Genomic DNA, 25,355 nt, shown 5'->3' on the forward strand with positions numbered 1-25,355 from the left:
AGGTGTAAAGAAGATCAGAGCCTGAGAAGCAGGAATAGAACATGTTTAGGACTAGCTGGGGATAAGGAGGTTAGTTCACTGGTACAATGTATACTTAGTATGTCCAAGGTCCTGAGTTCAATACCCAGCAGGGGGAACAAAAAGGTAAGAGATGTTCAGGACCCGATGACATTGCCCAACAAGCATTCCCCTGGTCATCCTCACATATTTGAGGTAAAGTTATTCACAGTCCATGCCATGTTAGTCTCAAAGCAAATTCATTAAGCCTTTTTAAACAATCATGCTATAGTCAAATAATGACGGTCACCTGCCCCACTGTAATGGGAATGCAGCAGCTCATCCTAAAACACACATCTCTGAAACAATTCTGCCTTTTGCATTAAGGATGTCCTGGTCACTAGGCTTCCTCTTGTTTCTGGCTCTCTGGGTCTGTGCTCATCATGGCCAACTCCAAGCCTTTGAGACTTGTGCTTGTTGGTCTCGCTTCTTTTCCATTCTGCCACTTCTTCTCTTGGGCTTCTGGTTCTTTCTGCATCCCCTATCCAGTTTCATTCTTATCTAATCAGGCTCCTTTGCTCCTCTTCCATCACCCCTGGAAGTAAGTCCCTCCAACACACTCTCTCATCACCAGATGACTAGTCAAAGCAGACTTCTCATAAGCTCCTTGTCATGTTTCTCCTCTTAGCTATCCCCATCCCCTCTCCATTCTGATATTTAAAGCCATGACTGAGCTTTGTATGTTTGTGTTACCTTCCAGTGATGACCTGGCTGATTCACTCAAGGCCAAAAGAATCCCTGTCACAGGCAGACTCTGAAAAGTGCATAAATTGACAAATGTATTAATGAACAAATTAACTCAATCCATAAGTTAATTTGATTAATAAATTGATTCAACTAACAAGTTGACTTAATTGATGAAATTAACATATTGGTTAATTAATAAAGTAGCATGCTTATTAATGAATTAACAAATGAAATTACTGGATAATAAGTGACCACCATCCCAACGTACAGATGCACTGAGAGTACAGGAAAGTACCTTACTACACATTGTCTTCTGATTTAAAATTTTTTAATTATGAAAACAAATTTTAAATTATGAAACAAATGCCAAAGAAGTAGAATGAGAAAAAATTATCTGTGTATGTATATATATTTCTCTTTCATCTCTTACAGATGTGCTGGGCCAGGGCTTGAAGGCTGTGCAATAAATGGGTAAGAATCACAGCTTTGGGGCTAATTGGCAACACCCACTATAATGAAAGGTCTATATTGTCTTGTCTTCCAGCCTTGGCAAGTTCTTATATCTCCTCTAGTTTAGCCTGGGGTCCCTGCAAAGTTGCAGTTCCACCCTCCTGCCCCAAGGGATGCCATGCATCAGTTCAGGGGATGCCATGCTAGATGGGCTATCACACACTGTCTCTCCTGCTTTAGTTATATCACTTTTGCCAACGGATGCTTTGTCTTAGCTTTATTCCTTTCCCTTTTCTCACTAATGCCATCATAAATCTGTGTTTAAAAGGTTTTTCACAACTGTGAATTATGGTTCACACCTGTAATTCTACCTACTCAGGAGGCTGAAATTAGAGGATTGTGGTTCAAATCCAGCCCGGGCAGAGAAGTCCGTGGGATTCTTATCTCCAATTAACCACCAGAAAATGTGAAGTGGCTCTGTGGCTCAAACTGATAGAGTACTAGCCTTGAGCAAAAGAGCTCAGAAACAGTGCCCAAGCCGTGAGTTCAAGTACTACAACTGACAAGAGACAAAAGAGATTTCTTTTTTTTTTCTTGAAAGTAGAGCTCAAGTAGTAGAAAGAAAAACAGCTGAGCAAGAGAACAAGTCCCCAAGTTCAAATCTCAGGACCAGCACAAACAAAATTAAATTAATAAATAAAAAAAACATAATAAAAATTTATTTCATTTTATTTTTTGCCAGTTCTATGGCTTGAACTCAGGGCTGGGCACTATCCTTGGAGGTTTTTTTTTTTTTTTTTTGCCAATCCTGGGCCTTGAGCTCAGGGCCTGAGCACTGTCCTTGGGCTTTCTCAAGGTTAGAACTCTCCCACTTGAGCCACAGTAGTACTTCTGGCTTTTTTCTATGTATGTGATACCAAGGAATCGAACCGAGGCCTTCGTGCATGCTAGGCAAGCACTCTATCACTCCGCCAAACTCCCGATCTGTCCTTGGATTTTTCTCAAGGCTAGTACTCTACCACTTGAGCCACAGCACCATTTCTGGCTTTTTCTGTAAATGTGGTACTGAGGAATTGAACTTAGGGTTTCATGCATGCTAGGCAAGCACTCTACCACTAGGTCATTCTCCCAGCCCCCGAAAAATTTAGTACTGTCTATGTAAAACTAGGTAATATGACTATTCTCAAACTAAAACCCAGGAAGTCTGAGAGCTCTTTCCTTCTTCAGCTAACCTAAGATGACACTATTCTTACTCTATTTCATCTCAGTATCATGTTTCTTTCCTCCCAGGGCAAAAACAAAACAAAACAGAAAACTTGGTTTCAAACATGAAGAAAAAATGTTGATTCCTTTTGTGTCACAATCCTACAACTGCCTTTGGGTTGATTTTATGTTAGAAAAGTATTCCTTATTACCCATTGAGTTGGTTCCCACAAGCTATCATACACACACACACACACACACACACACACACACACACACACACACTGTTAAAAACGATTCAATAAAGTTATCTTGGCAGAAAAAAAAAAAATAGTCCTGTCAGTTGTGAGTCATCCTGTGATCCTAGCTACTAAAAAGGCTGGAATCCAGAACATTATAGTTCTAGGTTACCTCAGGCCCCAAAAAAAAAAAAAAAATTACGAGACCTCAACAGAAAAAAAAAAGTTAGACATAATGGTGCGTTTGTCATCTCAGCTAGGCAGGAAGCACAGATAGGAAAGAAGATTGTGCTCTAGATTGGTTTGAACCAAACTCAAGATCCTATTTGAAAAAATAAAGTAACAAAAGTAAAAAAGAGCGTAGGGACAGGACTCCAGGAGTGCCTGCCTGACAAGCATGAGGCCTTGACTTCCAGCCCCGGTTCCTCCAAAAACAAAAATAACGTAAATAAATAGTGTTTAATAAACGGACTTCCTTTCTTTGTGTGATTGTCTGAAGTGTGCCCCTGACATGGGCCAAACTGGTGGCGCCTCTCCCCCTTCCCATCCTGAATATCCATGCCCCAAAAGATGCAAGCAATGCCGGCGCCATCTACCAGCAAACCTCCTTCTCCTTCCTTTCTCCCACTCCTTCCAGACCCAAGATCCCGTCCGTGGCCATCGGGATCGTGAGCGGCCTCTTCTTGATGGTGATGGTGGCGCTGGCCATCGGGCTGTTTGTGCGCCGGCGCCGCATTGTTCGGAAGCGCACGCTGCGCCGGCTCCTCCAGGAGAGAGAGGTGAGGCAGAGTATGGCCGCCTCGGGGTTGGGGGGAGTGAGGGGGTCGGCATCTTCTGCTCTAGAGAGGAAGAAGGACCTCCTTTTGAGAAGCTGTCCCTGCAATTCTGGACCTTAGATGAGGTTTTCGGCGTGGTTTTTCAGTACCTAGCACTCATGATTCCAAAGAGCAATGAGTGAACTACTTTTCAGGATGGGTTGGCCCTGTTGCTTGAGATCGGCGGCAGCGCATGGTGGTGGGAGGTGGAGTGAAGCCACTCGCCTCATTTCAGGAATCAACAAAGAAAGAAAGGACCAGGACCTGCTGTCATGGTGGAAGGGCACAATCCCCGTGACCTGAAGAATTCCCATTCGCTCCTATCTCACAAAGGTTCCACCACCTGGACAATCAACAAAGCCTTTAGCAAATCAATCTTTGGAGGACACAGACCCAAATCATAGCAGATATATAATTACATTATTACTAAATAGTTTTGATGATTAAAGAACTAGGACAGAAACTCTGAATGTCTAGTTGTCCAATGCACGATTGCCTGTTGGTCTCTCCTTCCCATAAATGTACTGGTTTCTAGGCCAGGCCACTGAATACTTACCAGGTTGAGTAGCGATCTGCCTAAGGGACAGGCTCTGCTGTTTGTACAGGAGAAGGCTTGTGAACAGGCAGCCTGTGAGGGCCTGTGGGTGGGATGCTACTTTGGCTGATTTCACTGTCCACATACCCAGCTGTTTGTTTTGTGTTTAGTGTTAGCCTTCATATTGTCATTCGCCAACATCCACGTGTGTTATGGGGCCCTCAGGTCGCTAAAGTGAGCATGGATAAAATTTTCCTCACCATAGTGTTTCAGTCTAGGTTAAAAGAAGTTATCCGTGGTTCCTTTCAAACAGCACAAGTGCCTTATTATAAAACAAACGGGGCATCTCTCCATGGGTTAACAGACTCTAAATCTTATAACATACACATTGCACGTTGGCGTGGAGGAGAGAGCTAGCATCTCAGGTCTGCTCCCTTCTCTTTCACAGCTCGTGGAGCCCCTCACACCCAGTGGGGAAGCTCCCAATCAAGCCCTCCTGAGGATCTTAAAGGAAACAGAATTCAAGAAGACCAAAGTGCTGGGCTCTGGAGCATTTGGCACTGTGTATAAGGTAATGTCTCTGGTGACAGGTCAGCACTGGGGCTTTGGCAACCACAAGACTAAGCATACCGCTGGGGGTCTGTATAAGAGGACTCTGAGGCCTTCAGCATGGCATAGTGGTAGAGCGCTTGCCTAGCATGCATGAAGCCCCGGGCACAATTCCTGCGTACTACATAACGGAACAAGCTGGAAGTGGTGCTGTGGCTCAAGTGGTAGAGCACTAGCCTTGAGAAAAATCCAAGTATAGTGCTCAGGCCCTGAGTTCAAGCCCTAGGACTGGCAAAAAAAAAAAATTAAGAAGGCTCTGGTCCTTAACATATCATTAATTTCCATCACCATCTATACTTGGTTTTGCTGAATCCTTGAGAAACTTCATTGTCTTTCCCAAGTTAATAGAAGTTGTTTATGAGTATAGTGGCAAATAAGTAGTCTTGTGATACCAAAAGAAAACATTCTTTGGTACTAGTCCTGGGACTTGAACCTATAACCTGAGCACTGGTCTCTTTGCTTTTTTGCTCAAGGCTAGTATTCGAATACTTGAACCACAGCTCTACTTTGAGCTTTTCTGATGGTTAATTGGAGGTAAGAATCTCATGGACTTCCCAGGCTGCCTCCTAAGTACCTCAGAGCCCTGCGTGGCCAAAAACATTTGGATGGAAGGTGTTGTTGACTTTTGGTAAAGTGCACGGCCAAACAGATGAAGACAGATTACATGAAATATCAGATCAAAAAAATTATCCTCTTAATCTATATCTTTCTAAGATCCTCCTTCTACAGAATCTGTTTTCAGTTAAGCCAAGATCCAAAATCTTAGACCCACTACTGCCTTTACAACTGACACAAATACAAGTTTTTTTTAAGTAAAAAACAAAAATCCATAAATACTCTAATAATTACTCTTTTTGCCTCCTGCCAAAAGACCTGCTGTCATCAGCAGAGCTTCACAATTGTCTCTCAACCTTTAGAACTGTGTCACTGATTCAGATTTCACAGAGCAGTGTAGTACATGGTAAGAAGATTATGGGCTGATGTCTACCCGCTGTGTTACTACCCTGTTTGATTGTTTCACAGGGACTCTGGATTCCAGAAGGAGAGAAAGTTAAGATTCCCGTGGCTATCAAAGAACTCAGAGAAGCAACATCTCCAAAAGCCAACAAAGAAATCCTTGATGTGAGTATCAGCTTATTCTGGAGCTGTCCAAAGGCCCTGAATGTCAGCACCCATCTTTTCTGCCATATTGTTGTATCTTGGATGTTTTTCATCCTCCAAGCATGCTTTTCATACATTTTTGTTTTCATTCTTGCTATAGAAGGTGCAAGATTCACCTGTTCCATTCTAATCTAAGCATGTCATTATAAGCATGTCATTATTTCTAATTCTGAAACTTACATACAGAATGTAAATTCACTCTAATTACCTTGTCTTTGAAATGGATTTTTTTTTTTTTTTTGCCAGTCCTGGGCTCAAGCTCAGGGCCTGAGCACTGTGCTTGGACTTTCTCAAGGCTAGAGCTCTACCACTTGAGCTTCAGCACCACCTCTGGCTTTTTTTTTTCTATGTATGTGGTGCCATGGAATCGAACCCCGGTCTTCATGCATGCTAGGCAAACACTCTACCACTAGGCCAAACTCCCGGCTCCTGAAATGGCTCTTTTAAAGGCACCAATGATTTACCATATAAAGCTTGGTCTATAAATTGCTACAATTATAATTGCTATAAATTGCTATAAATTTTCTGTACTTTCTTCTAAAATAATTTAAATGTTAATCTTCAATGACCACTGGTTGTTACTTCCTAAAGTCTTGGGTTTATTTCACAAGATTTTGTTTTGCTTTGTTTCAGTTCTCCCAAGCTTTCTCCATATTCTTTAGACCTTTCTTAGCCAATAGTAAGGCTGTGCCCTGTTATGAAGAGGCTAGTTTAAAGTGGCAATCCTAGAATTGGATAAAACCTTTTTGAAAGACTAGCCTTGGCTTGCTAGAGGTAATGAAAATTCCTGCTGCTGTCCTGAGCCAGAGAAGGTAAAAAAAAGAGAGAGGGAACTTAGGTGTGAGTTAGCAAAATGAGTGAGCTAAAAAAAAAGGTGGGTGCTGCCTGTTTCCTCAGATATCTAAATAATTGAGTTTAGCTTAGGATAAAACCCCCTTCTATCTGACCTACAGACTATATAGTGAGCAAGCATAAGCCTTTTCAAAATGTGTTTAGATATGATGAATTACCCTCTAAACTTTAATTTTCTCCAAGTATTTTTCTATTCTTTTATTAGAGTAGTAAAAACTCACATTAAAACACTCTAATAAAAGATGATATATTACCACAGCGTGGTAGAAAATCTTCCATGTTGATGATACACTTATCAAACACAATTATCTTTCATCTTACTGGTCTACAGTCAGGGTCCAAGTGCTGGTAACATAATGCCAGGTTCCATTAACACAACTACAACGAACCGACATAGACCAGCGTTTGTGAAGTTTCCTCATTTGTCATCTCTAGCCTCTCACCTTTACCTGCCAGATTTGCTTCCTTAATTCCTTTTTACATATTCAAGGAGGCTAATAAGCAGCCCAAATAATATTGATATGTACATAGTAAGGACAGGCTGGAAGTAGTCTAAACAATAGCTGTGCATTGATAAGGCAATCATTTGTACTGAACAGTCTCTCTTCCACCAGGATTTCTTAATTAGAGGAAATCTGCATTTGTGTGGGTGGAGATGAGGTAGAAAACAAGGACTTAAGGTCAAAGAAAGGAAGAGTTAAGTGCCTGTCATCTAACAGGCCTTCTTCTGCCACTTTATTCTCCTCCTTCCTGATCTTTTCTCTCCATCTTGTTAATTCCTCAAATGTCAGCTGTTCCAGCTACGACATGTAATGAATAATTGACCTGGGGTTTCCCCCTTTTCTTGTCCTAAGGTTTAGCCTGCCTGGATCTTACAAATCATCCTTTATGTGCCAGAACTAGGGAGCCCCATTCTGACACCAGACACTGAAGGAGATAGTTTCCACAAAGAGAAGCAGAAGCCAAAGTGGCACTGTGGCCCAAGTGGCAGAATGGTAGTCTTGAGATGAAAGACCTCAGGGACAGTGCCCAAGCCCAGAGTTCAAGCCCCATGACCAACTAAGAAAGAGAGCGAGAGAGAGAGACAGAGACAGACAGACAGACAGACAGACAGACAGACAGACAGAGACGGAGACAGAGACAGAAGCTGTCGGTGACTCACACCTATAATCCTAGCTACTTGGGAAACTGAGGATCATTGTTTAATGCCAGCCAGGGCAGAAAAGTACATGATTCTCCTATCTGCAGTTAACCATCAAAAAGCTATAAGTGGGGCTAGGAATGTGGCTTAGTGGTAGAGTGGTTGCCTCACATTCATGAAGCTATGGGTTCAATTCCTTATTACCACATAAACAGAAAATGCCAGAACTGGTGCTGAGGCTTAAGTGGTAGAGTACTAGCCATGAGCAAAAGAAGCTCAAGAACAGCGTCCAGGCCCTAAATTCAAGCCCCAGAACTAGGGGGGAGAAAAGCTAGAAGTAGAAGTATTGCCTTAAGCAAAAAAGCTAAAGGAGAACACCCTGTCCCTGAGTTGAACACCCCTACACCACACACACACATACACACAGAGAACCAATGACTCTAAGGCCATTTCAGCAGGTGCTAAAACAGTATAACTAATCTTGTTATATGGCAACCCACAGCCTATGCTTTTTTGTTCTTTAAATACTGGCATGTACTTATAAATGTTTCCAGTAATCCAATATTCTGTGGCCCACCCACACACTCTAACTTCCATTTCACATATGACAGTCAGTGGCTTAGTTAACTAGTAACCATTTGCAGGAGAGACCCCAAAACACATGCCAGAATTATCATAGACTTTCCAAGGTCATCCAAGTCTCATGGACAACAGCCATGCAGCAGGACTCAGACAATAGCCATCAGGGTTTCCAAGGGTGACCTCTGCCCACCACTTGTTGGTTTAGAGACTGTTGTGGAATACCAAGCATACTTGCTGAAGGTCATGGTGCACCTTCATGAATTCCAAGATAAACAATGAAGAACAAAGCTCACTTTGACTTCTACACACACCAAGTAAGCCAACACACGACTACACAGCTACACAGCACCTCCATTGTGGCCTGGGGAGTGAGCAGGAAATGACAGCCCATTCTGTTGGTCTATCACAGTGCCCTGGCAGGACTCCAGGCTCTGTGTGGCCTGACACCCGTCCACCGCCCCCCGCTCTGTTCCCCTGTCATAGTTCCAGGTCACATCCTCACTGACCCATGAACAGATGGATGGCTCATACTACTCTGCTCTGCTGCATTTTTTTTTCTCCCCTCTGAAATGAATACAATATGTACCCAAATTCCAACCAGCTCTTGAGAAAACGGGAACTGCCAGGGGATTTCTTTAGCATTATGGTTTTATAGTAGCCCAGATTTGAGGGGGAGAGACATTTTTGTGCTTTTCTGGCAATCCTATGGCCTATTAATTTTTCCAAACACTTTGCAGTTTAAATTTAGAACAGGTAGTGGAAAGCCAATGTGAAACAGATTTGTGTGTGTGTGTGTGTGTGTGTGTGTGTGTGTGTGTGTGTGTGTGTGTGTGTGTATGTGTGATGCTTAAAACTTTCAGGTAGCCCATTAAGCAGAGACCCTGACAGGCACCATGATTTGTTTCTATAAAGGCTCAGGGGTTAGAAAGCCCATCTGGGCCTGGTCCCGACATGGTAAAGTACAGCTTCATGCTGACTATTCCTCTCACTGGGCTGCATTTTTCCCTTGTAGTCATAATGACCTTACACAAAACACTGACACTTCCCAGTCCTACAACTCTATAAATGAGCACATTTTGAACAAAAAGTTAGTTCATCACTGACTCTATAGGTATTAAATATTATCCTGTACTTTAATGCTGTGAAACTAAAATATATAGATCCAGTTGAGTGTTAGTGGCTCACATCTATAATCCTTGCTACTCAGGAGGCTGAGACCTGAGGATCAAGACCAGCCTAGAAGGGAAAGTCTGTGAGACTCTTATTTCCAGTTAACCACCAAAAAAGGCCAGAAGTGGAGCTTTGGTTCAAGTGGTAAAGTGCCAGCCTTGACCAAAAAAGCTAAGGGACAGTGGTCAAGCCTAGAGTATATGCCCCAGTACCAACGCAAAAACAAAAACAAAAACCACAGTTCCTATCAGAACACAGGCTCTGCAAACTCAAAGAAGCACCCTTTACAATTGTGGGGTGAAATTGGCAGCAAAACAAGCCAGAAGTTGCAGGTGATTTTGCATCAAGGAGTACCAGTCATCCTAGGACTGAGAATGCAGCTATCTCTCATAAATCTTGATGTAAAGGATGTTTTATAAATCACACAAATACATACATACACATTCAGAGAATGCTCCAAGGTATTGACCTTTCTGTGTCAACAAGGCTTTGTCCAAATAGATAATTGGACTATCAGATTCTCCCCAAATTTTACCAAACCTGGGGGATGGGAGAATGAAAATGTTCCCCTAAGTGGATTCTCAGTATTCTCTCCTGAGGGAAAGCTTCCAGGTACTGGAGGCTCCACTCTAGAGAAGTCACCTAGAGAAAGAGAAGATTGGAGGTCTCTGGGGCAGATGCCAGAAAAAAAATCAGAAAGCATGGGGAAGCGTTTAAGGAAAGAAAAATAGTTTGGTCATATTTGTATTTAAATATATACATATAGGCTAGGGTAGATCTCAGTGTTGGAGTGCAGTCCCAGTATGTGTGAAACCTTAGGTTCAATCCCCAGCACCCCAAAAATATCTATCTATCTACCTACCTACCTACCTACCTACCTACTTACCTTTCTATCTACCAATCTATCTATCACCTATCTATCTGTGTGTATCTGATTTGTATGCATACAAATCATCTACATTAATTCCTACCATACTTCTACAATATCTGTCCCAGCCTCCTTTGTCTGGATTGTCCCACATTTCCACAGCCTTCCCTGACCCAGGATGCATTTCCTTCTTCGGAGAGCCACTAAACTTGCCTAAGCCCACATTCCAAACCCAGGAGTTGCTGAGATGTGAAAAGAGCCTGAACTCACTCTCCTGCAGTCTATGTGGGCTCTTTTCTCCATCACATCCACATGAAAGGTCACCATCACTTGTATTTCAAAGAGAAAGAGAATTTATGGGTGGAGGTGGAAGATTCCTTAATTCTCTGTCAGACAGAAGAGAGGGCTCCATTGTGTGCCTCAGTTGTAAATAACTTCAGCTTCCTCAGCTTCAGAATAGTGAAAGGGTCTGTCTTTATAGCTCTGTCAAGTGAAGACTCCTGGCTTGGCAACCAGCATGAATGGCATGGGGGAGGAGGGGGTGGGCAGGTGCATTGTGCAGAACAGCGTGGTTTTCCCATCAGGAGACTTGAACAGACCACTTTTCTTCAGAGGTAGTCCCCAACAAGTTGTGGGGTCTGGAGTCACTGTGCATTCAGTGCTCTGATCCCTTGAAAGGCTAAAACTGATTGTTCTTTGCAAAAGGTGCTTTGGGCAAAATCCATTCCCCAGAGGTCTTCTTGGCTTGGAAGCTTTCACCACTGTACCTCCGCAGTCATGAGATTCTAATAAGAGAAGCAACACATTGCCTAGAGTGCACTTGGCCCCTAATCAGACTTCCACAATTCTACATCAGCCCCTCTAGACTTTGCTGTGGGGACACTTTCTGAGGAAGATATAAGTAGTTCCCCTAATCAGAAATGCTGAAGACTCTTGGGGTTCCTCCTTTCATCCTACATTTTTGCCAATGTTGCCTGGGCCTCTCCATGCACTCACATTGATGGCCCATCTCCCACAAAGTGTCCTGTCAGACCCCAGCTCTGATTGTAAGTCCCTGACATGAAGTATTTTTGAAGGCCAACTTATCTGGCATGAGGACCCATTTTAATATCCAAACTCATGTTTAGGGCCAGGCACTGCTGGCCCACACCTGTAATCCTAGCTAGTGAGAAGGCTGAAATCTAAGGATCACAACTCAAAGCCAGCCTGGACAGAAAAGTTTAGAGACTTTTACCTCCAGTTAATCAGAAAAAAAGAAAAGAAAAAAAGCTAGAAGAGAAGTGTGGCTCAGGTGATAGAATGCCAACCTTTTATTTTTGAGGGTGGGGGTCAAACCTGGGACTTGAACTCAGGGCCTGAGCACTGTCCTTGGACTTTCCTCAAGGCTAGCACTCTACCACTTGAGCCACAGCACCACTTTCAGCTTTTTTTATGTATGTGGTACTGAAGAACTGAACCTGGGTCTTCATGCATGCTAGCCAAGCACTCCACCACTAGGACAAATTTCCAGCCCTAGAATGCCAACCTTGAATGAAGCTAAGGGAGGACATCTTGGCCTTGAGTTGAAGTCCCAGTACTGGCAGGCACACACACACATTTACGCACACACATACACACACACACACAATTTAAGCCATTCATCTTCATTACCTAGAACTTTAATTGCTTCTCCTCCCTTCAGCCACCATGGGGGAGCCTTTCTGACGCATCTGCTGTCCTTGCCTCACAGGAAGCCTACGTGATGGCCAGCGTGGACAATCCCCATGTATGCCGCCTTCTGGGCATCTGCTTGACCTCCACCGTGCAGCTTATCACACAGCTTATGCCTTTTGGCTGCCTCCTAGACTATGTCCGAGAGCACAAGGACAACATTGGCTCACAGTACCTTCTCAACTGGTGTGTGCAAATTGCGAAGGTAAATGCTCAGGGATGAAACCCAGGCCTGATGTTTCCATTCAGCAGTCACTTCTGCTGACTGTGTGCTGCCTTTAGCTGCAAGAGTGATGTGGACTTTTAGTAAGGGTTCTAAGGACAGCAGCAACTGGGGGAATTGGAGGGAGGGGAAATGAAGCTATTAGGTAACTATGTTTGCCAAGAGGGTGTGTATGTGCATGTGCGTGCGTGCGTGTGTGTGTGTGTGTGTGTGTGTGTGTCTGTGTCTGTGTCTGTGTCTGTTTCTGTGTGTCTGTGTCCGTGTGTGTGTGTGTGTGTGTGTGTGTGTGTCTGTCTGTCTGTGTGCAAGTCATATGATTTTCTTATATTAAGTTGACTGGCTTATACCCTCAATCAGTGCCCACTTTACCTGATGTTGGAAGCCAAACAGCCTTTGTTAGATGCTCAGTACAGTTGATGTGGTGTTCTTGTTTCTCTGGAGTTCCTTCTGGTGAATATTTGTGGTTGGAGATCAACTTTCCTCTAGTCAGGATTTGATAGCAAGTCAAACCAACCAAGTCCTGAGGAGAGGGCAGATGCCATGGCTAGAGGCTCAGTGTACAGTTTTGAGAAAGTTGCAGTGGGGAACGGGTGTTCCTGCTATATGGCAGGGCCTCCTTCCATGTCCCCTGTTGGCAAGCTTGCTCCAAAAACAGAGGTGGATGGTGAGAGAGGGCCTAACAGCTCCTACCTACGTACTGAGGATAAGCGCAGAGCACTTCACAGGCTCCCAGAGAATTTTCACTTCCAACTTTTCCCATCTCAGTATCAGCCCTGAATTGACTTTTGGCATCCAACTTGCTAAATTTGATATTTTTCCCCTAATACTATCACTCCATTAGATTTAAGGAATTTGTGGGCAGGTGTTATCTATAAGAGTACATCATTGTCCCCATCTCCTTCAGAAAGTCAGGGCAGGGTGTTGGAGGGCATGCCTGGGACCAATGGGCCCCTAGGCCTGGCTCACTTCTCATTGCTCCCGGGCCCCATCATGATGGCAGTTGTTTCTAATGTTGATGTATGAGGTAGGCTGAACTTGCCTCATCCATCTCCAAACAGATGTAGACGATAACTTACAGAACGACCAGCATATGTTCTGGGCCCTTATTGCCTAACTATTGCCCATGACACCACAAATTCATTTCTTTCTTTGAGCTATGAATCAGGCTAAAGCTAGCTTGCTCTGATACCCCAGAAATTCTTTCCTAAGTGATCCTGCCTGGTTACCTAAGACAGAGCACTGTTTTCTTGCCCTCCTTTGAGGCAATCTCTGCTACTGGGTTTTATTTTATCTGTAGTATGTATTGCTCCTTGGGAGGATCTGATTTGGTCTTGAATTTTAGGCTGCCTTCCCAGCCCGTAGTGTTAGTGCTGGCTATGTCCCCAGGCATGTAGGTCTATCAGAAGCTGGGGCCAGCTCTTCCTGATGCCCACTTCATCCAAGAGTGCCCAGAGTCTTAGAGTCTCGGGGTTAGCTTAATTATACTGAAATTACTTAGCCCTTGGAATTCAAAACAGAACAATAAAAAAATAAAAGTTTTATGTGGAGAGATAGCCTTAGTCAATGTGAAATGTTGATGTCACTCTTTTTTTTTTTTTTTTTTTTTTTTTACCTTGAGAGGAAAACATTCAGGTAGGTGTCTCCCAGTAGAAAATAGGCTTACTGGGCCAGGAGTTTGCCTAGAATGCATGAAGATCCGGGTTTGAGTCCTCGGTACCACATATATATAGAAAAACGCAGAAATGGTGCTGTGGCTCAAGTAGTAGAGCTCTAACCTGAGAAAGCCCAAGGACAGTACTCAGGCCCTGAGTTCAAGGCCTAGGACTGGCAATAGAAAGAAAATAGGCTTACTACCATATGTAGGTGGCTCATGCTTTTAATCCTAACTACCCAGGAGGCTGAGATCTGAGGATCAAGGTTGGATCCAGGGCAAAAAAGTTCTTGAGACTCTTATCTCTAGTTAATCACAGACAAAGCTGGAAGTGGCAGCGTGGCTCAAGTGGTAGAATGCTGACAACTTTGAGCAAAAGAAGCCTGCCAGTTTAACACACTATAATATCAGATCTTGATTTCTGGCATTTGTGAGCTGGTGAACTAGATAGGCCTTTTAGCATCCAGTCTATGGAGAGCTACTCTGCCACCTGTCTTTCTGGGAATAAGGCAGTCTCTTTGACACCGCCACACACAGTACATGTTGGGAGCTCACTGTTTCATTTCCCTTTTCATGCCTCCTTTGGCTACACTAGATTGGTAGTGATTATATTCTAACTTGGAGCTCTGCTTAATTTAGATCTGCGTAAACTGTCATCTCATTGCAGAACAGTTTCTCTTGTCCCAGGTCCTCCTGACCTTGTGGAGGAGCTTTTACAGGGGTTGAATGTGTCCCCTGATGCTTCTCTACATTATATTATTCACAATTTCAATGTGATATTTAAAACTACCGTGGTGCTATTATACTGTGCTTAGGTTTATTTTGATTTGAAGTCCTTCATCTAATGGGAAGTTCATTCCTGTCTGTGAGAGACTCATTTGTTAATTCATTGGGAAACTTTATTCTTCTAGGTTTGAATACCCTTGGTGGTATCTGTCCCTGGAGAAAAAGGAAAATAATGGTTTACCAATCTGTAAAGAGAGAACTTTGCTCCTGGGTTAGTGACAATGTATCTGAGTACTAAATAGCTTTCTTTTCTAAGGTGAATGTGGCTGGAAAGAAACAAAATTGTTTCTATTTTTAAGAGGGATTTATTAACTTTTAAGTGTCTTGTGTAGATACACAAAGGCATGGACATCTTGGACGTTCCATTGGTATTGGTGAACAGCTGGCTACGATTATGGAAGATCATTATCCCACTGAAATGACTTTTTCAAAAGCTATGACAATAAAATTAATTTTTAAGCTATAATGATTGGACTAAATAAAAAGACAGAAAAGAGAACAATAAAAAATTAGAAGCCACCTTTGGAGGAATCCAGTATGGAATATCACATTTCTAAATGTGATTAAAAACTGGATTTTGTTCGCAAAACTCAACCAGAGGAGCCTATAGAGATGTGAAAGAATGAGTCTCCAATGATCCTGAGACCTGAGCTTATAGGCAGCTTTCACTCAATCAGACTAAGTGAATTGCTCAAGAAAGTATATCTACACTTTCATAGGTGCATAGGTAACTGGTGATCACCAAAATGTATCAGATTGACCAGACAGTGTCATGAGGTGTCATCAGTTCCATTTAGCAAACTAAACTTCCCTTAAACCTTTCAATGATCACTCTTTCCAAGTCCTATAATAAATAAAGTTGTTGAGGCTGTGATTCACCTAACATTTTCCCAATCACATTGGATAACATAGCTTTTCATATCACTCAGAGTAAGCTTTCACAGAATTCACTTTTCAGACAAACCCTGATCTGGCTCTGTAATACAATAAATGATAGCTATGTAAGGACCTAAGACCTTTACTTACATACTAGTAAAGCTTGCAAGACAGCTGATAGGGGTTGGGGTTCTAGTAATACTGATTTATCGGGGTCATTGTCTACCATAACTCTACATAAACACCCAACTTCAGTTAGCTCAGTCAATGCAATAATTGTTAACAGGATAAATATTTTTTTAAAGAAATCAAGGGCTAGAAGTTTGGCCTAGTGGTAGAGTGCTTGCCTAACATGCACAAAGGCCCGGGTTGGATTCCTTGGTACCACATACATAGAAAAAGCCAGCAGTGGTGGTGTTGCTCAGATAGAGCTCTAGCTTTGGGAAAATCCAAGGACAGTGCCCAGGCCCTGAGTTCAAGCCCCATGACTGGAAAAAAAAGTTCAAATAATTCATTTTTCAAATACACAGAAAACTGTGTTTTCTCTCATCATACCTTGATAAGAAGTGTCAGTGTACATGAGGGACTGGGTGTTGTAAGGATGGGTTGAATCATGTCCATACAAGGAGAAGATGACTTCATTCTGAGACAGCCAGAATATTCCAGACTGCTTCTACCTGTGAGTGTTATAGGAACCAGACTGTCAACTTACACAGTAGTCTCCCTTTACCTGAGGGAAAGCAGTCCAAAACTCCCAAAGTATGCTTGAAATTATAAACAAAACCAAACCCCATATATACTGTATTTTTCCTATGCATAGCTATATGAGGTTAAGCTCAGTAAATTAGACACAATATGACATTAATGAGAATAATGTTTTTAAAAACAGTTATAACAATACAGTTGTACTAAAGGCTACATAAATGTGGACTCTTTTATCTCTAAATGTTCTTTTTTTGCTTTAGGTCTTCACGATTTTTTTTTTTTTTTTGCCAGTCCTGGGCTTGAGCTCAGGGCCTGAGCACTGTCCTTGGACTTTCTCAAGGCTAAAGCTCTGCCACTTGAGCCTCAGCACCACTTCTGGCTTTTTTCTATGTATGGTACTGAGGAATTGAACCCGGGTCTTCGTGCATGCTAGGCAAGCACTCTACCCCTAGGCCAAACTCCCAGCCTTACGAATATTTAGTATCTAGAGCACTCAATTATTTTTTGGATCACAGTTTACCAAAAACAGCTTAAACCATGGAATGTGAAGAATGGATAAAAAGATACTACTGTCATGCATCCAAATCGTAATAGAGGAGCAGGCATGTAAGAGTACTTAGAACAGAGCTTTCATCTCTTTGTTTAGATAGGAATACTAGAAGAGATCCTAAGTTATTCTAATTACCATCAAAAAAAACCCCAAACATGACTTCCTATTTTGGCTCCAGTAGCTTCACTAGAATGAAAGGCTAAAAAGGCAGATCGCTGATCCAATGCCCAGGTGTTTATGTTACTTGAATTCATTTTTCTTTTTAATTTATTCTTATACTAGTCTAGCAAAGAATTTGAGCCAATTTTTATTAACAACTTAAAATGATTATTCTATAATACTGTATATAACTAAAAAGCCAAAAGTTGTATAAAAATGACTTAAAACATACTCATCAACTTTCAGGTATCTTACTGAGTTACTCCTTTGAGCATTTATATTTCAGTGTTAAGCATCATGTGAAATATTGGAGCTGGGCGCGGTGGCTCATGCCTGTAATCCTAGCTACTCAGGGGGCTGAGATCTGAGGATCAAGATTCGAAGCCAGCCTGGGCACAAAAGGAACTGAAACTCTTATCTCCAAATAACCTCCAGAAAATGGGAAGTGGGGCTTGGCTCAAGGATAGAAGGGGTAGCCTTGACCTGAAGAACTCAGGGACAGTGTCCAGGCCTAGTTCAAGCCCCATGACCCACAAAAGAAAGAAGGGAGGAAGGAAGGAAGGAAGGAAGGAAGGAAGGAAGGAAGGAAGGAAGGAAGGAAGGAAGGAAGGAAGGAGAAGGGAAAGAAGGAAGAAAGAAAGAGAGAGAGAGGGAGGAAGCAAGGAAGGAAGGGAGGGAGGGAGGGAGGGAGGAAGCAATGAAGGAAGGAAGGAAGGAAGAGAAATACAGGAAAGAAAGGCAGAATGTCTTATCTATTCAGTTTCACCAGTGAGTGAGAGAGATCCATACAGAGCCATGGATACAGCGGGGTGTCCAGTGGATAAAAGTTGGAGCGAGGAGGACCAGCCTTTCCAAATGCTCCTGGGCAGTGAGGACCAGATCTGTGGCCGGATGGAGTCTATGTGTCAGCCAAGACAAAGCACTGGGCTAGGCTCTGGAAAAACAGACTTGGCAGACTTGCTCCTCCTCTAGGAATCCTGGGGCCCTGCATATCAAGCAGTGCAGTGGCTATGAGTGACAGGTACTCACCCTGTCCTGGTGGGTCAATGAGAGAGAAGATGGAGAGCTGGCCAATGAACCAATGAATGAAGACACTTGGGGGAAGGGAAACAGAGCAAGCTCAGGATGTAGGGATATTTCAAGAGGCAGAAGGGAGCTGCAAGAGAGAAAAAGTGTGGGGAGAGATTCTGAAGGACCAACAAGATGGTCCAAGCTCATTACTATGCAGAAATTTGTTCATTACCAGACTTTTTTGAGTGCTAACATTGGGGCTTGAACTGAGAGGCTCATGTTCTCACTTGGCTTTTTACTCAAAGCTGGTGCTCTGCCACTCAAGCTACATATCCACTTCTGGCTTTTTGTTGTTAGTTGGAGGTAAGAATCTCTCTGATTTGTTTGCCAGGCTCAGAATTGTGATCCTGAGCAGTAGTGCCATGAGCCACCAGCACCAGCTATCATCCTACTATTTAAAGAAGCATAGCTGGAGACTACTTGAGATAAGATGGCAGCCTCATTCAAGGGCATAGCAAAGAAGACCAAGAAGAGAGATGGTGGCACTCAGGAGAAAATGGAGCCAATCACTAACAACTGGAGAGGATTCTTTGCTGAATGTCATCTAGATGTCATGTTCATTGATGTGCAGGTCCCTGGGTAGTTTATATGGATTCACTCATTATTTCTATAGATGGAGAAACTGAGGCATGGGGCCTGAAAGTAACATACCAAGGTCTCAAGACAAGAAGCATCAAAATCAGGATTTGACAGCAGACAACATAGCTCATTCTTCGTCTAGTCTATGCCATAGCTTAAGTGACAGCTTACAGCCAACATTTCTCCCTGCTAGCAGCATCTTATGCTGGGGCTACACCATCTGAGTTTGTAAATAAGCAATTCTGACATTTTCTTGCCTGTTCCAGGGGTTGGGATTCAATATGGGTAAGCCAGTGGACCCTTCTGGTACTTCCAGCCTCACCTAGTACTACCTACCATTTCCAAGCTGGCTAAGTCTGTGCTCACTTAGGATTTTCCGCGGGGTAGATTATAAAACAGAAGAGAAATGGGTGCTGTTCCAGAGTCTGTTTCTGAACTCTGCCCAAGACTTGTAGGATGCAAACAGCCCTTGGGAAAACAGTCTTTAAAGGTCACACCCCCTCACCTCGCCCCCAGTCCTTTCTTGTTTCATAGGGTACTGGGCCAGAAGAGGCTTTGATATCCTTGTTTCCCTAGGTCTGTCTGTTAGATGTTAAAGTTTCAGTGTAAGATTCCTCTTTAAAACTTAAAAATTTCAACTGCTCGTTCTAGCTGTCCTGTCCTCATTTTAAATAATAAATAAACATAGTAGATTCAATTAAAGTGAGAAGAATCGGGAAATGACTTCCCAAGGGACCCCACGGGACCCCACTGGAGAGGGGTACAGACAGCTGCTGATATTACTTCCTGTGGGCCTCTGTTTAGATTCTAAGAGTTTATAAGTAATATCACAGCTCTTATCTGGAGACTGGTTAAAATATAACTCCACTGGGGCATTGAGATAGCTTCAAGAGTGTGGGACAGAGACCAAGAAAAGAACGGAATTTTATCTCAGTTCAAATGGGTCTAATCTCTTTGTTCCTGATTTCAGACCCTCTGACTGTAGTGAGTTGGGTGCTCCATGGAATGTGGGAGTTCTTCTCAGGCTTTCCCAGGCCTTCTCCAAAGATCGCTGGAATTAAGTTGAGCTGTTCCTTTAAATCCCAGAGCTGGAGTTGCAGGGAGGGAAGGCAGAGCTCTGTTGGATTTATTACAATTGTACAATGGCAAGGCTCATTCTGAGGCAGAGGGCCAAGGTGCTAGAGGGTTTTTTGTTTTGTTTTGCTTTGTTTTTGGTAACCCAAGCCACTTCAGCTCAGCAGTCAAGTTTCACTCAGAGGCCAAAGCAAGGGGTGAGGGACATAGTGGTAGGCTGCAGTCCCTGTCATCCTCTGGGGTCTGAGGACTTGTCTGAGATGCCTGCAACCTCCAGCCTCTGAACTCTGGTTCTAACAAGAAAGCCATGCAGGCACCTGGATGGAGAGATCTTTTGCATGGATGTGTTGGAAATGGCTGACACATCATTGGTGCATGAAATCAGCTGTTATTATTATAATTCATTCATCTGCTCACTCAAACAACTGATTATTTTGGACTGATGGTCAAAATATATCCTAAATCCTTTTTTAATCATTTAAAGGACCAAATGAAAGTTTGTGCTGAAGAAAGAAGAAAACCAGAAATTTGGGGGGGAAGAAAGGAAGGAGGCTATTGCTGAGTGGTCTAGGGATTGACGTGTGACTTGATACTATAGGTTTGTGCTCCTGAAGAAGAAGGATGAATGAATGAGAGGAGAGGAAATGAATGGGTAAAGGAGACAGCAAGGGTAAGAGTGAGAAGGAAAGGGATAGAGAAGAAAGAAAAATAGACAGGAAGAGAGAACCAGTGAGCTAATACAGCTGGAATGCAGAGGTTAGGCCTACTCAGGCAAGAAGCCAAGCATAATCAACCCTTTTCAATCAGGGAGGAGTTCATCACATTTAATGAATAGAAGCCTTGCTCTTTTATAATAAAAGACAGGGGTACCAAATCACAGAATACAGCCACCATGTCTTAAATCAAAGGGGAGACAGGAGCTGAGGAAGAGCCAGCCTTTGAAGAAAGATCATAAAAGCGAATGGAAAGGGGGAGAGGGAGACCTGTGTTTGTTAGCAGTTTCTCAGCATCTGTCCTTTCTATACCCATCTCATCCTTAAATAATAATTCCCTAACTTGGAAAGCTATATCACAAAAGAACCCATTAGTTTCCTCATGAATAGACCTGAGTCTGAGTAGTCTTTATTTCCTGGTACATTGGAAATCTTGAAAAGAGAAAAACTAAAATTGAACAATATCTTTAATAGTTAAGAGCTTTTTTAAGTAATAAAAAGAAGCATATTCTATATAGTCATTAGACATGGAAAACAATTGATTTTTTGACAAGAAGAGGAAAACATTGTAGCTCTCAGAAATGACCCTCAGCCTGGCACGGGTGGCCCATGCTTATAATCCTAGCTACTCAGGATTCTGAGACCTGAGGTTTGTAATTCAAAGCCAGCCTTTGAAAATCTATGAGACTCTTATCACCAATTAAAACATCAAAAAGTCAGAAATGGAACTATGGCTCAAGCAGTAGAGCACTAGCCTTGACAAAAGCACAGGGACAGCTCCCCAACCCTAAGTTGAAGGCCCAAGACAGGCAGCCACACAAATATGCAATGACACTCAAAAACTAATTTCTGACAGCAGCTTTGTGAGATTCTACTTTCATAGATGAGACCTTCATCGTGTATTTGTAATTTTGCTTTAATAAAGCAAATCAGAAATACTTACCTATTGCCTACACATTTCCATTCCGTGCACTTTGGCAAGCTCTTCTGTGCAGCTCATATTCAAGAGTTCATGTATGTTGGCCCCAAAAGAATTTGGAAATGTGGCCTGCTCTCCTGGTTCAAACAGAAAGGTTCACATGTGAGTAAGTAGGAGAGAATGAAGAAGACTGCAACAATGTGACCGTGCCCCAGCTTCCCCTACCTGCCTGCCTGACCCTGGAGAAGATGGGGCTGGAAGCCAAAATGCAACTGTTGTAAGGCCCAAGAGAGCTTGGTTTAGCTGGGCCAACACACAGCAAGCAGGATTAGAGGTCAGTCAGCAAGGACAGAGGAACCTGTGACAAGGTGACCAGAATATAATAGGCAAGGAAAATATTTTTAGGAGTTCACTGTGCACTGGATACTTGCAAGAGTAATCCCAAATATGACTTCTTTCTCATTGTCACCATGGACATACTTACTATTTAATGTCTATAGGTTCTATATTATTATATAGAGTTGTGGTGCTAGGCAGGGAGATGGTGGGCATCGTTACCTTGTAGAACCATATGCGATATCCCTGGGGTGCTGAATATCTTTATAAAATTAACAAACTGCCAGGTGCCAGTGGCTCACATCTGTGATGTTAGCTAGTCAGGAGGCTGAGATTTAAGGATGACAGTTCCTTAAATCCAGCCTGGCAGGAAAGTCCATGACTGTTATCTCCAATTATCTCCAATTAACTAGCAGAAAACTGCAAGTGACACTACGGCTCAACATTGTAGAGTGCCAGCCTTGAGTGATTTGTCACCCAAGGACAGTGCCCATGCCCTGAGTCAAGCCCCATTACCAACAAAAGCATAAATAAAGAACATCAGAAAGTAAAAGTAGACAAAATGTCTTTGTGGGAAATGAATCATCTAAAGGAAAAGATAATGAGATTGTGCCATAAATCCACCAAGAAACAGTGCTTTGCCACAACTTGGTGAGGTTGACATTATTATATAAAGATCCTATGAGAAAGTAAAGCTGGCAGGAGACACTGGAAAATTCCAGCAATCATCAAGCACTGCTCTATGCCTGGCATCTGAGCTCTTGCTCTGTCACGGGCTCCTTTTTATTTTATGTCTTCAGTGTGTGTGTGTGTGTGTGTGTGTGTGTGTGTGTGTGTGTGTGTGTTACTAGGACTTGAACTCAGGGCCTTATACTCTCATTGGGCTTTTTTGTTGCCCAAGGCTGGCACTCTACCACTTGAGCCATACCTCTATTCTGACTTATGGGTGGTTAATTGAAAATGAAGAGCCTTATGGGCTTTTCTGCATATGATGACTTCAAACTGTGATCCTCATATCTCAACCTCCTGAGTGTCTAAGATTACAGATGTTGAGCCACCAACACCCTGGTTCAATCGATACTTGTAATAATAGTTACCAGCTACAAATTACTGTGTCCATTCAGTGAAAAACAAAGATGCCCTCAGCATGGTTCCTGACATCAATAAGTGCAACAGGAGAGCTTGGTGTGAACCAGACATTAAGCGCTGTCTGTCTTCTCATTGTCTGTGACAATGAGAGTCTCCTGAGCAACTCACTTCTTCCTCACTTCGGAGTCTTCACTATTTCAGGGTATGAACTATCTAGAAGACCGGCGCTTGGTACATCGTGACCTGGCAGCCAGGAATGTCCTGGTGAAGACACCACAACATGTCAAGATCACAGACTTTGGGCTGGCCAAACTGCTTGGTGCTGATGAGAAAGAATACCATGCAGAAGGGGGCAAAGTAAGTCGCTGACTGCAGCTCAGGAACCATTTTCCTGTCAAGAGACCCAAGTCTCTACTTCTTTGCGGTATTTTCTAACTGATATGGGGGCGTTTACCAAACATTCAGGGTGAGGTCACAGCGAGTGCCACCACTGCCCAGGTCTAGACAGGGTAGTCTTTTGCTTTGGGAATGGGATTTGCTAGTAGAGTGAGTAGAGGGAGAAACCTTTCTGCCTGTTTGCTTTTGTTTTATGCCAGTACTGGAGCTTGATCTCTAAGCCAGGGCACTTCCTCTTAGTTTTGTTCATTCAAGATTGATGCTCTACCACTTGAACCACTGGTTCCATTTCCAGGTTTTTTTGTCACTTGATTGCAAATAAGGTCTCATGGCTTCCAATCCTGATCCTCATATCTCAGAGTGCTGAGTAACTAAAATTGCAGGCATGAGCTATTTCTCTGCTGGGCAATACTTTCTAAAGCCAAATGCTGTCAATTTTATCTGTAGGTAGTAGCTAGCACACGTTAGGTCTCCACCTCCCCCTCTGGGATTTAAGTACCCTTCAGAAAAATAGGTGGAGAATGTTGTGATTGATTTGATGACACAGTATATATCCTAAAAGCTCCCCATAATGTTATGGCAATTCTCTACAGTCTCTGTGGCTCCCCTGGCAGTGAGGGGAACTTCTTGCTTTCATTTCACACTGACCTGTATGGTTCTGAGCAGCCATCAATCCTATGAATTTAGTCCCTGAAAACACACTCAAACACTGGAATTCTGGAGCCACTAGGTTGAACCAAGGCTTTCAGCTTACCAGAAAAGTACATGGTCCAAGAGGCCCAGCATAGGTGTTCATAAAGCAGATTCTTGCGTCTCCTGACACAAGCCTGCTCTCTGGTAGACTTATAATCTCTTCTTGCTGGTGGGGTGTCCTTAGCCTGAAGCCAGAGCAGGAAGGATCACAGTCATTTGTAATCTCCATTAGAGGGATTTAATTATTTTAAACAGGGGGAAGTTAAATAGTTGTCATTGCTTTCTCTCTCCCTATTCCAAGGTGCCTATCAAATGGATGGCTTTGGAATCAATTTTACACCGGATTTATACCCACCAAAGTGATGTCTGGAGCTACGGTAAGTTTAAATCTTGATGCTAATGAATTTGTACTGAAGCTGAGCACGCATTTATTATTGGTTAATTTACATTACATGCTCTGACAAACAAGTCTTTTCTTTCAAGACAATGGACAACAAGAATGTAGTATTTGCTGCCTGTCTACTGTTCTAAGAAAATCCAACATTGGAAAGTAAGCCTAACTAGCATACTAAACATTGCTCAAGAAATTTTTGAACTTGGTGTGGCAGAGAAAGGATCGTGGGAAGAAGGTTGAACTAGAATTTGGGACAGGTCTCTGCCTGTAAAAAGCAAGCCAAGCATGAATTCTTGCTACAGATTTGAAGTGAACACAAGAGAGATAACAAAGATGGCTTCAGAGAAAAAAATTACCAATATGTTTTCTGGTGAACTGATTACATGGCTGATGTTTCCTGTAATGCCTGGTATTCTCTCTATATTAGAGAAACAGCTAAACTCAGGATGACGATGAGGATGGTTACAGGGAGAAAATATAATAAGGTAATTAGCAGTGTGCCAGTAACTCACATTTGTAATCCTAGCTGTTTAGGAGTCTGAGATCTGAAGACTGCAGTTCAAAGCCAGCCCAAGGAGGAAAGTCTGTGTTACTCTTATTTCTATTTAGCCACCAGAAAGCCAGAAATGGTGCTGTGGCTTGCATGATAGAGCACTAGCCTTGAGCAAAAATGCTCAGGGACAGAGCTCTGGCCCTGAATTCAACCTCCAGAGCCAACAAAATAATAATAATAATAATAATAATAATAATAATAATAATAATAACTGCTTCTTATTCTAAAAAGAGCTATAACATCAGGACCTGACTCTGTTTCCCCCTCTGAATCCCAACGCATCCAGACTCAGGGCCATGTCTCAGCCTCACACAATGTCCCCTATTCCCAAACCTGCATCTCATATTTCTTCCTTGTGAAGAGCCAGGAAGAGCCTCCCCTGTTAAGAAATGCTCACGAAGGAGTATCAATATTTGAGAAATAATGCACCTACTACCTGACAAATGTAGCTGTAACCCCTCTATACATTACCCTGACAAGAAAATACAATTTAAAAAACTGCTCACTGT

At 42.8% G+C, this 25,355-nt stretch overlaps 1 protein-coding gene across 1 annotated transcript in view; it reads left to right on the forward strand.

Annotated features, from left to right (window-relative positions):
• Positions 1–25,355, forward strand: part of Egfr (epidermal growth factor receptor) — a 183,019-nt gene that overhangs the window by 145,835 nt on the left and 11,829 nt on the right. Inside the window, exons 16-22 of the mRNA XM_090332854.1 lie at positions 1,177–1,215; positions 3,274–3,415; positions 4,435–4,557; positions 5,619–5,717; positions 12,099–12,284; positions 23,012–23,167; positions 24,201–24,276. Of these exons, the coding sequence (XP_090188980.1) occupies positions 1,177–1,215; positions 3,274–3,415; positions 4,435–4,557; positions 5,619–5,717; positions 12,099–12,284; positions 23,012–23,167; positions 24,201–24,276 (821 nt within the window). The remainder of the gene's footprint in view (positions 1–1,176; positions 1,216–3,273; positions 3,416–4,434; positions 4,558–5,618; positions 5,718–12,098; positions 12,285–23,011; positions 23,168–24,200; positions 24,277–25,355) is intronic.

The sequence above is a fragment of the Megascapheus bottae genome, chromosome 5 (genome assembly GCF_031878675.1).
Source record: "Megascapheus bottae isolate mThoBot1 chromosome 5, mThoBot2.hap1, whole genome shotgun sequence".
In the NCBI taxonomy this organism is placed as follows: domain Eukaryota; kingdom Metazoa; phylum Chordata; class Mammalia; order Rodentia; family Geomyidae; genus Megascapheus; species Megascapheus bottae.